Source organism: Oratosquilla oratoria, chromosome 8 (genome assembly GCF_046742065.1).
Source record: "Oratosquilla oratoria isolate Oo_2021 chromosome 8, ASM4674206v1, whole genome shotgun sequence".
NCBI classification, from domain to species: Eukaryota; Metazoa; Arthropoda; class Malacostraca; order Stomatopoda; family Squillidae; genus Oratosquilla; species Oratosquilla oratoria.
The window spans coordinates 58911400-58925457 of record NC_134784.1 but is presented as its reverse complement, the minus strand read 5'-3'; the positions used below and the strand labels follow the sequence as shown (position 1 = coordinate 58925457).

Sequence of the window (14058 nt, the reverse complement as noted above, 5' to 3'; positions counted from 1 at the left end):
TGCCTGTATAGTTCCTCTTTACAAGGGAAAAGGGGACAAGTGTGAATGTAGTAATTTCAGAGGGATTAGCCTGCTGAGTGTAGTAGGGAAGGCTTATGGGAGAATCTTAATTGAGAGGATTAGGAGAGGAACAGAAGGAGTAATTGGTGAGGAACAGTGTGGATTTAGGACGGGTAGAGGTTGTGTATATCAGATCTTTGTGGTAAGACAGATATGTGAGAAAGCTATAGGAAAGGGGAAGGATGTTTTTTGGGCTTTTATGGATCTGGAAAAGGCTTATGATAGGGTAGACAGAAAGGCACTGTGGGAGGTTATGCAGATTTATGGGATAGGAGGAAAGCTTTTGGGAGCTGTCAAGAGTTTTTATGTGAGTAGTAGAGCATGTGTTAGGATTAGAAATGGAGAGAGTGAGTGGTTTGAAGTAAAGGTGGGACTTCGTCAAGGATGCGTTATGTCGCCCTGGCTGTTCAACTTATACATGGATGGGGTGGTGCGAGAGGTGAATGCTAGGGTAGTGAGTCAGGGATTGGAGATGGTTAAAGAAAATGGAGAAAAGTGGGAGGTGAGCCAGCTGTTGTTTGCGGACGACACTGCGCTTGTGGCAGGGTCGGAGGAGGGATTGAGGAAGCTGGTGGCAGAGTTTGGGAGAGTATGTGATAGAAGAAAGCTAAAGATAAATGTGGGTAAAAGTAAGGTGATGAGATGTACAAGGGGTGAAAGTGGCAGTAGACTGGAAGTGAACATTAAGGGAGAGCGACTGGAGGAAGTGGATAGTTTTAGATACTTGGGTGCAAGTGTAGCAGGAAAAGGTGGAGTGAAGGTGGAGGTAGAATGTAGATTGAGAGAAGCGAGTAAATGCCTTGGTGGTTTAAAGAGTGTAATGAGTAATAGACATTTGGGAATGGATGCGAAGAGGAGACTGTATGAAGGAGTGATTGTGCCAACAGCACTGTATGGGGCAGAAACGTGGAACATAAGAGAAGAGAGAAGGAGTTTGAATGTGTTTGAGATGAGGTGTCTGAGAAGTATGGTGGGGGTTACTAGGCTAGATAGAGTGAGAAATGAGGAGGTGAGGAGGAGAACAGGGGTGAAAAAGGATTTGGGAGTTAGGGTTGATGAAAGAATATTAGGATGGTTTGGACACATGGAAAGAATGAGTGAAGAAAGACTAGTAAAAGAGGTATGGAAGGCAGATGTGGAGGGAGTGAACATGAGGGGACGTCCTAGGATGAGGTGGATGGATGGGGTGAAGGGGGCTTTGGGGAAGAGGGGAATGTCTGTTGAGGAAGGAAGGGAGAGGACGGAAGACAGAGGTGAGTGGAGAATGGTTGTATATGGATGATGTTGTGACTGCATGAGGAGGAATGGGCGGGGGGGGGGGGTGAGGTAGTATGTGTGAGTAAATTTTGACGCAGCCCGAAGGGATTTCTCCCCGTCCTCGCCTTATATGCAAAGGGGGACGGAGAGGGGGGGTCGCCGATTAAATGAAGCGGCCTTGCTGTGGATGTACTGTGTCTTGCGACACTGCTTCTGACCCAGGGCGGTGGGCAGGGTGCAGGGATGACCCGTCATCCAGGAGGTGCTCAGATGAGAGGAAGGGTGGGAGGGGTGTGGAGTGTATTTAGGGATGAAATGGGTGGGAGTGTTTTTATGCCTTTCCCTTTTTGGCTACCTCCCTTGGAAGGGGGAAAAAGCCTTGGTATATGTATGTATGTATGTATGTATCATTATTATTATTATTATCATTATTATTATTATTATTATTATTATTATTATTATTATTATTATTATTATTATTATTATTATTATTATTATTATTATTATTATTATTATTATTATTATTATTATTATTATTATTATTATCATTATTATTATTATTATCATTATTATTATTATTATTATTATTATTATTATTATTATTATTATTATTATTATCATTATTATTATTATTATTATTATTATTATTATTATCATTATTATTATTATTATTATTATTATTATTATTATTATTATTATTATTATTATTATTATTATTATTATTATTATTATTATTATTATTATTATTATTATTATTATTATTATTATTATCATTATTATTATTATTATTATTATTATTATTATTATTATTATTATTATTATTATTATTATTATTATTATTATTATTATTATTATTATTATTATTATTATTATCATCATTATTATTACTATTATCATCATCCCCGTCTGGGGTATTGTCTGCATGTTATTGTGGCAGAGTAGCATGCAGTTCATACTTTAGGGTCTATATGGGGCGCCTCTATTGACCAGAGCCACACATCATTTTGTCTGTGATAGAGGTAGAATCTGTTCATAGAGAAATGATGACGCTTTTATACTACGACTATCCTTCCGTTATACTGTCCTGGACCATTTCTCTGAATATTTATTTCCTTTTTTCGCCTACCCTGTGGTGGGGGAAGAGAATGCTACCACCAAGTCTTTCCACTCGAGTCGTAAGGGTCGACAAAAAAACGAGACGGGGGATGGGATTAGGAGTCCTACTACCTGTAGCCCCGAAAGGGGACATTCCTAAAAAAAAGTAAAAGCATAAGAGGGTCTGGGAGTTTTCCTACCAGTACCCTAAGGTTTGGGTCTTTTAATGTGCGTGGATGTGGTACAGATGAGAGTAAAAGGGAAGAGATAGGCAGTATTTTTACGAGAAGAAAGATGGATGTGCTGGCTTTGAGTGAAACTAAAATGAAGGGGAAGGGCGAGTGTGGGTTTGGGAGTGTAGCTGGGAGGTACTCAGGAGTGAAGAGGGGACGAGGGAGAGAAAGGGTGGCTATATTAGTAAGTGAAGAGATAAGTAAGCGTGTAGTTGAGTGGAAGGAGATTTCATCAAGGTTGATGTGGATGAAGGTGAAGCTGCGAAGGGAGATGTGGGTTTTTGTAAGTGTGTATGGGCCTAATAGTGAGAAGAGCGTAGGAGAAAGTGAGGCTTTTTGGGTAGATATAAATGAGTGCATAGAGGGATTAGGGAGAAACGGCAATGTAGTTGTTTTGGGAGACCTTAATGCTAGGGTAGGAAACGAAGCAATAGATGGAGTGATTGGGAAGTATGGAGTTCCAGGTAAAAATCGTAGTGGAGAATTGATGGTGGAGATGTGTCTTGAAAGAGAGTTGATGATAGCAAATACAATGTTTAGGAAGAAAGTCAAACATAAGTACACATGGGAGAGGGTGGTGGATGGAAGAGTGGTAGATAGAGCGTTAATGGACTATATAGTGGTCACAAGGAGTATAGCAGGAAGAGTTAAGGATGTACATGTTCTAAGGGGAGAGAGTGGGGAAAATCGGGGCATTTTCTGGTGGAAGGTAAATTGAGAGTGGAGAATAGGTGGAGAAAGAGGAAAAGGGCAGAAGGTAGGGAGGTACTTAGAGTGAACTGCTTAAATGAGAAAGAAAAGGAGGAGTATAAGAAGCTGGTTTTGGCCTTACTTAAGGCTTTGCTTGTAATACAGTCTGGGTACCCTAATCTTCTTAACTGACTTGCTTACAAACAAACCTTAAATATGGCCAAAACCAGTTACTATAAATCCACTTCCCACCCATCTCAGCATCATAAATGGAACAAAAATTGCCTAAAGCTTCCTTATAACAAATCTATCAATAATTTCTCCCAAATACTACCAAAAGATAACGTAAAAATCATTTATAGTTACCCCAATAATTCATTCAGAAAAGTAGTCAACGTTCATCACAGAACAACAGAAGACATAAAGCTCGGAGATTACAATTTACCCTACTCAGGATGTGATGAAGTGTGTTGAGGACAAACGGGTAGAGAATTGAAAACAAGAATAAAAGAACATAAAAACTCAGTAAAATACGCATAACAGAACTGGGACGAGGCATAGATCATTTTCAAATCAAAATGTAGTTATAAAAGGAAAATCATTGAATCTTCCTTAATTAAACAATTCCCTAATTTTAACATTTCAAAAGGACAATGGTCACCTGATTATATAACCACCTTGGCAGTTAACAAATCACTTCCTTCTGTTTTAAAAGCGGATGACTTGCCACAAGGCCCGCGCAGCAATATAGACGCTACCTGATATGACATGTCCATGTTCCCTCACTCCACCTCTGTCCTTTGTATATAAGATATGTGTTTTCTCTTGTCTTTGTATTCCGCTTGAAGAGGATCACAGCAAGTGATCGAAATATACGGAAATCGTTATTTCCTTTCTTTTCTTAAATTCGATCAACAGTGGGTTTTTAGTGTATTTATTAATGTGTTACGACATTACGGGACAGTGATATATATATATATATATATATATATATATATATATATACATATATATATATATATATATATATATATAAAAATATATATATATATGTATGTACATCTATATTTATATATATACATATATTTATATATATATACATGTATATATATGTATATGCATATTTACTTATCCATATATATATATATATTTACAAAGGATTACAAAGGCGGAGCATGCCGACAGGAGACCTTTTGATCCATATCTAGGTCGGATGCGAAAAAAAAAATCATATTAATAATAAAATAATAAATAAAAACTACAACAATGTAAATAACAAATAAAATACATAAATAAATGCATAGGTATAGTTAAATAATAAACAAACAGGTAAATAGTAAATAATAATAAATTGACATATAACTAATAATATATGAAAATCAGACAGACAAATGATAACAAAACAAAAACAAATAATATAAGATAAATTATAATCATTACAGCATCTTACTTAGGTATTTATCTAAATGATACTTAAAGCTTCGAACTGAACTACATTGCACTACCTGTGCAGGAAGTTTATTCCATTCATTAACTACACGGTTGGCAAAGTTGTTTCTACCTACCTCCAAATTGAATCTATTTCCGGACAGTTTGAGACTATTGTTTCTTGTCTGATTTTATATGTATATATATTGCAGTAATTCACAAGGCACACATGAAAATAATATGTAGAAAAAGCACTGGGAAATAAGAAGCTTAGTCCGAACGTTTTCGTCTATTTAAGACATTATCAAGGAATACTTATTCCTTGATAATGTCTTTAATTGACGAAAACGTTCGGACTAATCTTCTTATTTCCCAGTGGTTTTTCCTGCATACATATATATATATATATATATATATATATATATATATATATATATATATTATATATATATATATATATATGAAGGTGGAAAAAGAAGTCACGGGTCTAGTTCCGAGTTCCTGAGTTTATTCCTGACCGGTTTCGCTCTATGCTTCTTCAGAGGAATGTGACTCTGGAGTGAAGCTGGCGGTATACATAGTCTGAGTAAGACCGCGTTCCCTCCTTGGAGGTGGGTTCCGTTTGGTTATTATTATTGTTATTATTATATTTTTATTCTGTCCGAATATGTCCAAATATGTTATTATCCATTTATTTATTTATTATTTGCAGTACCATATGTAAAACTGTACCATGTATGTATGTGTATGTATTTTTTATAACATTCTGTCACCCAACGATATGCGATGAGATGTCATGTCACTTTAAATTAGCACATTATTATTATTATTATTTTTTTCAATCTATTTTCATTTTATTTTATTTTATTTTATTTTATTTTATTCTATTTATCTGGATATTTATCTTTATATCATTTAATACTATAAGTTATCTTATGACACTTTTTAGGACTCCCACATTTTTACACCACTCACTTCACTTACACTGTTACACCCTCGATCAACATTCCACACACACCGGAGCTGTTTTATAATAACATCACAACAATTTATTGTATACTGTGTTATCACTATTGTTCATTGTATTAAAAATTATAAACCATTGTACAACCAAACGGAGCCCACCTCCAAGGAGGAACGCGGTCTTACTCAGACTATGTATATCGCCAGCTTCACTCCAGAGTCACATTCCTCTGAAGAAGCATAGAGCGAAACCGGTCAGGAATAAACTCAGGAACTCGGAACTAGACCCGTGACTTCTTTTTCCACCTTCATCAACTTGTCACAATGTACCAGCATATACATATATATATATATATATATAATTATATATATACATATATATATATATATATATATATATATATATATATATATATGTGTGTGTGTGTGTGTGTTCCTGGAAAAGGCTTACGACAGGGTAGACAGAAAGGCACTGTGGGAGGTTTTGCGGATATACGGGATAGGAGGAAAGCTTCTAGGAGCTGTCAAGAGTTTTTATGAGAGTAGTAGAGCTTGTGTCAGGATTAGAAATGAAGAGAGTGAGTGGTTCGAGGTAAAGGTGGGACTTCGTCAAGGATGCGTTATGTCGCCCTGGCTGTTCAACTTATACATGGATGGGGTAGTGCGAGAGGTAAATGCAAGGGTAGTGGGTCAGGGATTGGAGATGGTTAAAGAAAATGGAGAAAAGTGGGAGGTGAGCCAGCTGTTGTTTGCAGACGACACTGCGCTTGTGGCAGGGTCGGAGGAGGGATTGAGGAAATTGGTGACAGAGTTTGGGAGAGTATGTGATAGAAGAAAGCTGAAGATAAATGTGGGTAAAAGTAAGGTGATGAGATGTACAAGGGGTGAAAGTGGCAGTAATCTGGAAGTGAGCATTAAGGGAGAGCGACTGGAGGAAGTGGATAGTTTTAGATACTTGGGTGCAAATGTGGCAGGAAAAGGTGGAGTGAAGGTGGAGGTAGAATGTAGATTGAGAGAAGCGAGTAAATGCCTTGGTGGATTAAAGAGTGTAATGAGGAATAGACATTTGGGAATGGATGCTAAGAGGAGACTATATGAAGGAGTGATTGTGCCAACAGCACTGTATGAGGCAGAAACATGGAACATAAGACAGGAAGAGAGAAGGAGTTTGAATGTGTTTGAGATGAGGTGTCTGGGAAGTATGATGGAGGTTACTAGGCTGAATAGAGTGAGAAATGAGGAGGTGAGGAGGAGAACAGGGGTGGAAAGGGAGTTGGGAGATAGGGTTGATGAAAGAGTATTAGGATGGTTTGGACACATGGAAAGAATGAGTGAAGAAAGACTAGTAAAAGAGGTATGGAAGGCAGATGTGGAGGGAGTGAACATGAGGGGACGTCCTAGGATGAGGTGGATGGATGGGGTGATGGGGGCTTTGGGGAAGAGGGGAATGTCTGTTGAGGAAGGACGGGAGAGGACAGAAAACAGGGGTGAATGGAGAATGGTTGTATATGGATGATGTTGTGATGCATGAGGTGGAATGGGCGGGGGGATGTGGGGTGAGGTGGTATGTGTGAGCAAAATTTGACGCAGCCCGAAGGGATTTCTCCCCGTCTTCTCCTTTATGCATGGGGGATGGAGAGTGGGGGTCACCGATTTAATGAAGCGGCCTTGCTGTGGATATGCTGTGTCTTGCGACATTGCTTCTGACCCAGGGCGGTGGACAAGGTGTAGGGATGACCTGTCATCTGGGAGGTGCTAAGATGAGAGGGAGGGTGGAGGGGTGTGGAGTGTATTTAGGGATGGAATGGGGGGGGGAATGATTTTATACCTTTTCCTTTTTGGCTACCTCCCTTGTAAGGGGAAAAAGATTTTGGTATATGTATGTATGTGTATATAGGGATGGCTAGGACGGTGCACTCTTAGGAAGGGCTTTCTGAAACAGAAATTCTAATGTCGTATGCCCTTATTACGAACTCATTTGATGCTAGGCAGGACTCGAACCGCCTTCACTCTGACAAATTTTATGTCGGTCAACCAAGAAAGGATTTGGAAACCAGAATATCTTGACAAAGGTATGTCAAGACAGCCCAGTCAAGAGGTGACTTATTCCCACACAAAACCACTCATGACCCCCAGATGAACTGGGCTAGTTTCAAGGTACTGTGGCGATTGAAATATTTCTCTGAAAGAAATGTAATATAACCATATTTAATTTCTGGTTCGTATATAAAAAAAAAAAACGTAAACATGAGCTCTGGCCATTTCAGACATAATAAATTATTGAGTTCATCATGGACAGTTTCTCTCCAGATTGATATTGTAGTCTAGGAAGGTCAAGGTCAACTCATGACCTAAGTCCTTGCTCTCCATGTCACCTCTCCATGTCACCTCTCCATGTCACCTCCTTACTGTATACTTTTTTCATATATCTATAGCCATTCTAAGTCTTCTGCTGAACAAAGGTCTCTTACCATTCCATGACTCGCACGACTGTTCCAACCTCTACCACGTTACTCCTGTGAACTTCTCTATCTCATCCCTCCACCTTTTGTCTCTTGCACGCTTCCCATCTCGCGGCGTCCATTCAATAACTCACTTGCTCCATCACTAATCATTCAATTTCACTAACTTACCTGCCCAGTTCCACTTCCGGTCTTTTACCGCCTCCACAGTATCACTCCAATCTGCTCTCTCGCCTAACTTGCTGCTCTCTATCTGGCTATCAGCGTTATTCCCACCATTGATCTCCCCATTCTCCTCTGCGCACTGAAGGTGGCAGCACACTAAGTATTTCTCGCTAGCATGCTACTTGCTTTTGCAACTATCTTTGATTCTTGCTATCCAAAGTGAGTAGCATACTACTGACTCCTGCTGGGAAAAGGGGTTAGTATACTGGGAAATACCAACAGCAAACTTTGCTGTTTGTTTGAGTGCTCAAATGAGCAACCAACCCTGGGTTTAAAATGTAAAATATAAATAGAATTAAGCCTGTATATTACTATTTATACATGAGCTTTTTATTCTCTATATTTAAATGTCACTATATACTGGTTAAAGATTAGAATAATATGAAGTCAGTGTTAATTTTTTCCTCCATTTGACTACCACAGACTCGTTTCTAAAAATATTGTTTTCGCTAGCCGCTAGCCAAAAAGTCACTAGCAAAGCATTCCCTGTGTGACGGAAACGCAAAAATTTTGCCAACAAAGCAAGTAGCATGCTAGCGAGAAATGCCTAGTGTACCGCCACATTTAGGTTTGATTCCATCGCATTCATCAGTTTCCAAGTTTGACATCCATATACCGGTATAATGGGTGGCATTCTACATCGATAGAAAATTTTGCGCTTCAAATATGTAGTCTCTCATCATGTTATACTTGCCAAACATTTTCTAACCAATTCTAATACGCATTTCTATTTCATATATTAAATACACACACACACACACACACACACACACACACACACACACACACACACACATATATATATATATATATATATATGTGTATATATATATATTATATATATATATATATATATATATATTAGGGTGCTTCTAAGAAATGAAAGTTTGATTTTTAACTTCTCCAGAGCGTCAATCAATTTTTTTTAATCCAAAACTGATACAGAAAAAAGGGTTTTGAAATCAAATGATATTTAAAGGTTGCACACTAAACTTCAAATGTTTATTTACCGTGCTTCAGTAAAATTGAACTGAACGACCAGCAATACTCAAACAAACGGCACCAAAGCTCATCAAACGATGAATTATTTCCTCCCAATAAGTTGGGATTTACAAATCCCAACACATGAATTTCAGCTGCTTTGGTCGAAGTGGGGAAAGATTTCCTGTGTGCTTCAATTACTTGAAGGACGAAGTGTTACTGCTCTTTGTTTCTCGTGAGTGAGGCATTGAATTCGGACATGAGCACCACTCCTCGCTCCGCCAAGTCGTTGACCACCTTCAGAGATCCAACAAGGCATCGAGAATGGCGGTACTCTTCGTCTCCTGCCCACTCCCCAGGATCTTTACCGAGGAAATCAGCTGACAGCTGGAGGCACTTGAAGAATGTCATTGTGGCTGAGGTGACAAAATCCGAGAGGTCCTTCAAGCTGGCGGAGAGTGGCGGAAGCCTTTTCGGAGGGTCGTTCGGGGTTACCCTTTGAAGATTCGTCACCATTTTCTTCTTCTCTGCCACTGTGACTCGGTCGTCAAAGAAAGCAAAGGCAACAAGCACTTCCAACACTTACCACAAGTGGCGATTGAATGCGCTCGAAGCTGCCTTGCCAATGGCTTTGATGGGGAATGCCTCCAGGGCTTGAAGGAAGTCGAGATCGTTCTTCGGAGCGAAGACAGCGGAGGGGACCTCGAACCAGTACTTCACGTAAACTTTTGTGATAAAGATGGCCACTTCCTCCAGATGATTCCATGTCGCCTCGCGCCGTGACGGCCGCCGAGAAGGTCCAGGTCGATCTTCGATGGGGGTACTAGGTTTTGAAGAGAACCACCTTGAGTGTGTAGATGGCACAAGCCCTCCATCTCGCCCGATGGATTGCTCCAGGCTGCTTTTGAATCGGAACCCTCCCGGGAGATGATCACCGAGAAAAATGATGGTCAGCTGGAGGAGTTCCTTGTAATCATCCTTCGGTTGTTGCTGCTGGAGCTGAGTCTTGCAGAACAAGATTACCTCCTCCTTCCATCCTTCGACCAGAGGTCCCAACTTCTCATTTTGAACGCTCGTCGTGAATGAATTCTGGCCAATTCGGGGCCAGTAGTCACGGAACATGTCAATGCTCGGGGATGCGGAAGTTTCGAACATTCCGAACACCTTTTCCAAGGCGATTTCAGCCACATGATGCCAGCAGGCAAGATGAAGGAGATGCCGGCCGATTTCCTTCTCGAGGATGACACAGACCCCTCCTTTGTGGCCCGTGTTAGAGGCCGTTGTGTCAAAGCACAGCCCGCTGACTCGGTCTCTCACTCCCCATTCATCCACTGTCTCGAGATTCACCGTTGCCATCACCGAAGCAGTCCCCGAACGAAGTTTCGGAATAGCAAGAAGCTTGACAACGTTGTGACCAGACACAAGGATAGGTAGTCGGTCGACGGTTTCCTTGCCGGGAAGGGAGAAGTCCTCCATGATCTTTCCGTCCTAGTGGAGAACTAGAGGGACTTGTGGGTTGAAGGCCTTCTTCATTTCAGCGGCCAGGGCAGCTCGGCACTTCATTCGAGCCCGCCGGATCCCACTGGGGCTGATGATGAGTTCCTCGACATCTCCTTCGAGGCGGCTGGAGGAGCAAATAATTTAACTTCGATGCGCGACCTTTTAATATACATCGATTGTAAAATGATTACATCTACGACGTTTTTTTTTTTGTTAAATGAAACAAGCTAACACCCTGGAGAAAGAAATGTTATTACTTTGAAATTTCGCCTATATACGATGGAAGACCCTAATATACACACACACACATATATATATGTATATATATATATATATATATATATACGTATATATATATATATTTATATGTATACATATTTCACACACACACACACACATATATATATATATGTATATATATATATGTATGTATATATATGTATATATATACATATATGTATATATGTATGTATATATATACATGTGTGTGTGTGTGTGTGTGTGTGTGTGTGTGTGTGTGTGTGTGTGTGTGTGTGTGTGTGTGTGTGTGTGTGTGTGTGTGTGTGTGTGTGTTGAGACATTCTGACAGATTGACGTAAGTGGAGTAGGAGACACAGGAGCCTTATTCTGAGTTTATTCCTGACTAGTTTCGTAGATATGTTTTCTCAAATGATCCCTGCGAAACTAGTCAGGAATAAACTCGGACTGAGACTCCTGTGTTCCCTACTCTTACACACACACACACACACACACACACACACACACACACACACACACACACACACACACACACACACACACACACACATATATATATATATATATATATATATATATATATATATATATATATATATGTATATATATGGGTAAGTAACCACTAGGAAAAGTAAACTAACGAAGCAGAGCGCTTTCGTATGATTACATCTTCAGTGGAGATACAAAGAAGGAATTATGATAATTCCTTCTTTGTATCTGCACTGAAGATGTAATTATACGAAAGCGCTCTGCTTCGTTAGTTTACTTTTCCTAGTGGTTACTTACGCATTTGTGAACACACGCTCCTAGTGTTTTTATTGCATATATATATATATATATATATATATATATATATATATATATATATGTATATGTGTATATATATATATATATATATATTTATATATATATACATATATCGAGCGTTTCCTTTGCACACCATCTTCACCTTGGCCGAGGATTTGACGTCCTATGTCCATTTTTCATTCCTCTGTTGTGATGCCAACATTCAAACCGGTCTCATCAAGGCCACATAATGCCACCCATTCAGTTTTTTTCAATTTAATGTAATACTTTGTTATTTCTATTCTGGTTGATGTCCGACGATTTTATTTACCGAATAAAGGCGTTTTGAGTAAACCACAAGATTTCCTTTCCACATTTCCTGCGCTTAACCGTATTTCAAATAAAAGCTCATTTTTGTCAGGTCTGTACTTTGGCAGTTGGCAAGCCTGAATCCAGTGAAACATTATGCTGTTTCGCTGAACGTCTGCCTGGCAAACACGAATATTCACTGGATCAGGCTTGTCAACTGCATTGTTTAACGTTTGCTTAATTAACACCGTGCCATTTACGAGTGATTTATTGTTCATCTGTCACATTTACAAATACATGTGTTCAGTTTTCCACATACATGGGGAAAGAGTACACGAATATGTGTACGAAAAATCATGATACGTACGCGTTTTGTTTTTGTTTAACTTGTAGCCGAAACGAACTCACCTAATGTAAATCGTAGTGCGCACGCGCAGAGCAAAGCCGACAGCAATGGAACTCTCCCCGACGAGACCATCTTCTAAACTGACAGGAGAAACCCTGTACATCCTGAACAGATTTCAGGGGCTCAGGTGAAGTATATAGCTCGTGTGTAAAGGAAAAAAAAATAGGGAAATTCCCACGACCAGTAACACTTTCCGCTGGTACCCGTTAGATGCCAGACGTCAACAGATCATTCAATTATTTTGTGCCCGTTTATTGAAAGAAACGAAAATAATTAGGATTTTTTCTACACATACGGTAAATATCTCGGGTTTTATTCTACCACATAGGAGAACAATAATTTTTAAGACAACTAAATCAATCTTAGGTATGCCACTTCTATCTGTGTTCTTTGTAGCCTGCAAGGTTTTCTCTCAATTCCGGAACTATCTAACGGAATGTAATTAAGTAACGTCACCTATCCTAACCTAACCCTTTTTGACATAGTTGCTAGAGAAATGTGTAGATGGTCAAATCGTCAAAATATCACGGAGAAAACGCAACGGCATTCGAAGGAATGAGGAATGCGGAGGAGGAGGAGGAATGCAACGAATCTAAAGTGAAGGAACCCGCTGGAAAGAAAGTATATATATTTTTATTGGTAATCCACGAAAACGGGATGCATGTTGTTCCCTACTGATGTACATGATGATTTTGTGGGAACGATGACTCCACAAATATAGATGACTACAGAGACATCTAACTTCATCTAACTTGGCGTGTCCCTTTCGTGCGTGATGATACACTATACATTATAAGGTTCTGTTCACTTTAGTCTAGTGAAAATTTGTTACACAAGCTTCCTCAGCCTTCATAAAGATCGGGGGAAAATACACATAAACATAGGAGAAATGTTACTTCGATAGGACTAGAAAACTTACAGACCAAATATTCAGCAACATTATGATGAAGACTTCCGCAAAATTCGAATGTTACTCTTGAAAAAGTTTACGTGAGAGCCATGTTGGTAATGTGGCGCATTCTGGCGCAGTCCAGCGCAAAAACTTCTTTAAGGATAGAAGGGATGGTGACTTATCGGCGACTAAATACAGACTGGTTTGATTCAGTTGATTTAATAAACATGAACAAGTAGACGACGTAACGTGTCTGGTTTTTCTTCGAATATTTTATCACACTGCTCCACTTCGTGGCATTTTCCCCCACAAGAATTCGACGTTGTACTCGTCCATATTCCATGTGTCATGATGATTTATGGTAGCATGTCAAAGAAGGTTAGGTTAGGTTAGATAAGATTTGTCCACTGGCTCTGAATCAGGGAAAAGAATTGGAAAAGAGCATCTTTACGCTCACATGTGGTTCGTCCACATATACTGCTTGATGTAGGTAAGGTGCAGCCACGGACAGAA

General features: G+C 39.3%; 1 protein-coding gene across 3 annotated transcripts in view; it reads right to left on the bottom strand.

Annotated features, from left to right (window-relative positions):
* The window catches only part of LOC143027762 (venom protease-like), a 72714-nt gene extending 59928 nt beyond the window's left edge, over positions 1 to 12786 (bottom strand). For all 3 annotated transcript variants that reach the window (XR_012966643.1, XM_076189286.1, XM_076189287.1), the window contains exon 1: positions 12656 to 12786. Coding sequence is in view for 2 of the 3 variants with exons in the window: in XM_076189286.1 (XP_076045401.1) it covers positions 12656 to 12725 (70 nt within the window). In the remaining variant the exon portion in view is untranslated. The remainder of the gene's footprint in view (positions 1 to 12655) is intronic.
* Positions 12787 to 14058: the final 1272 nt, after the last annotated feature.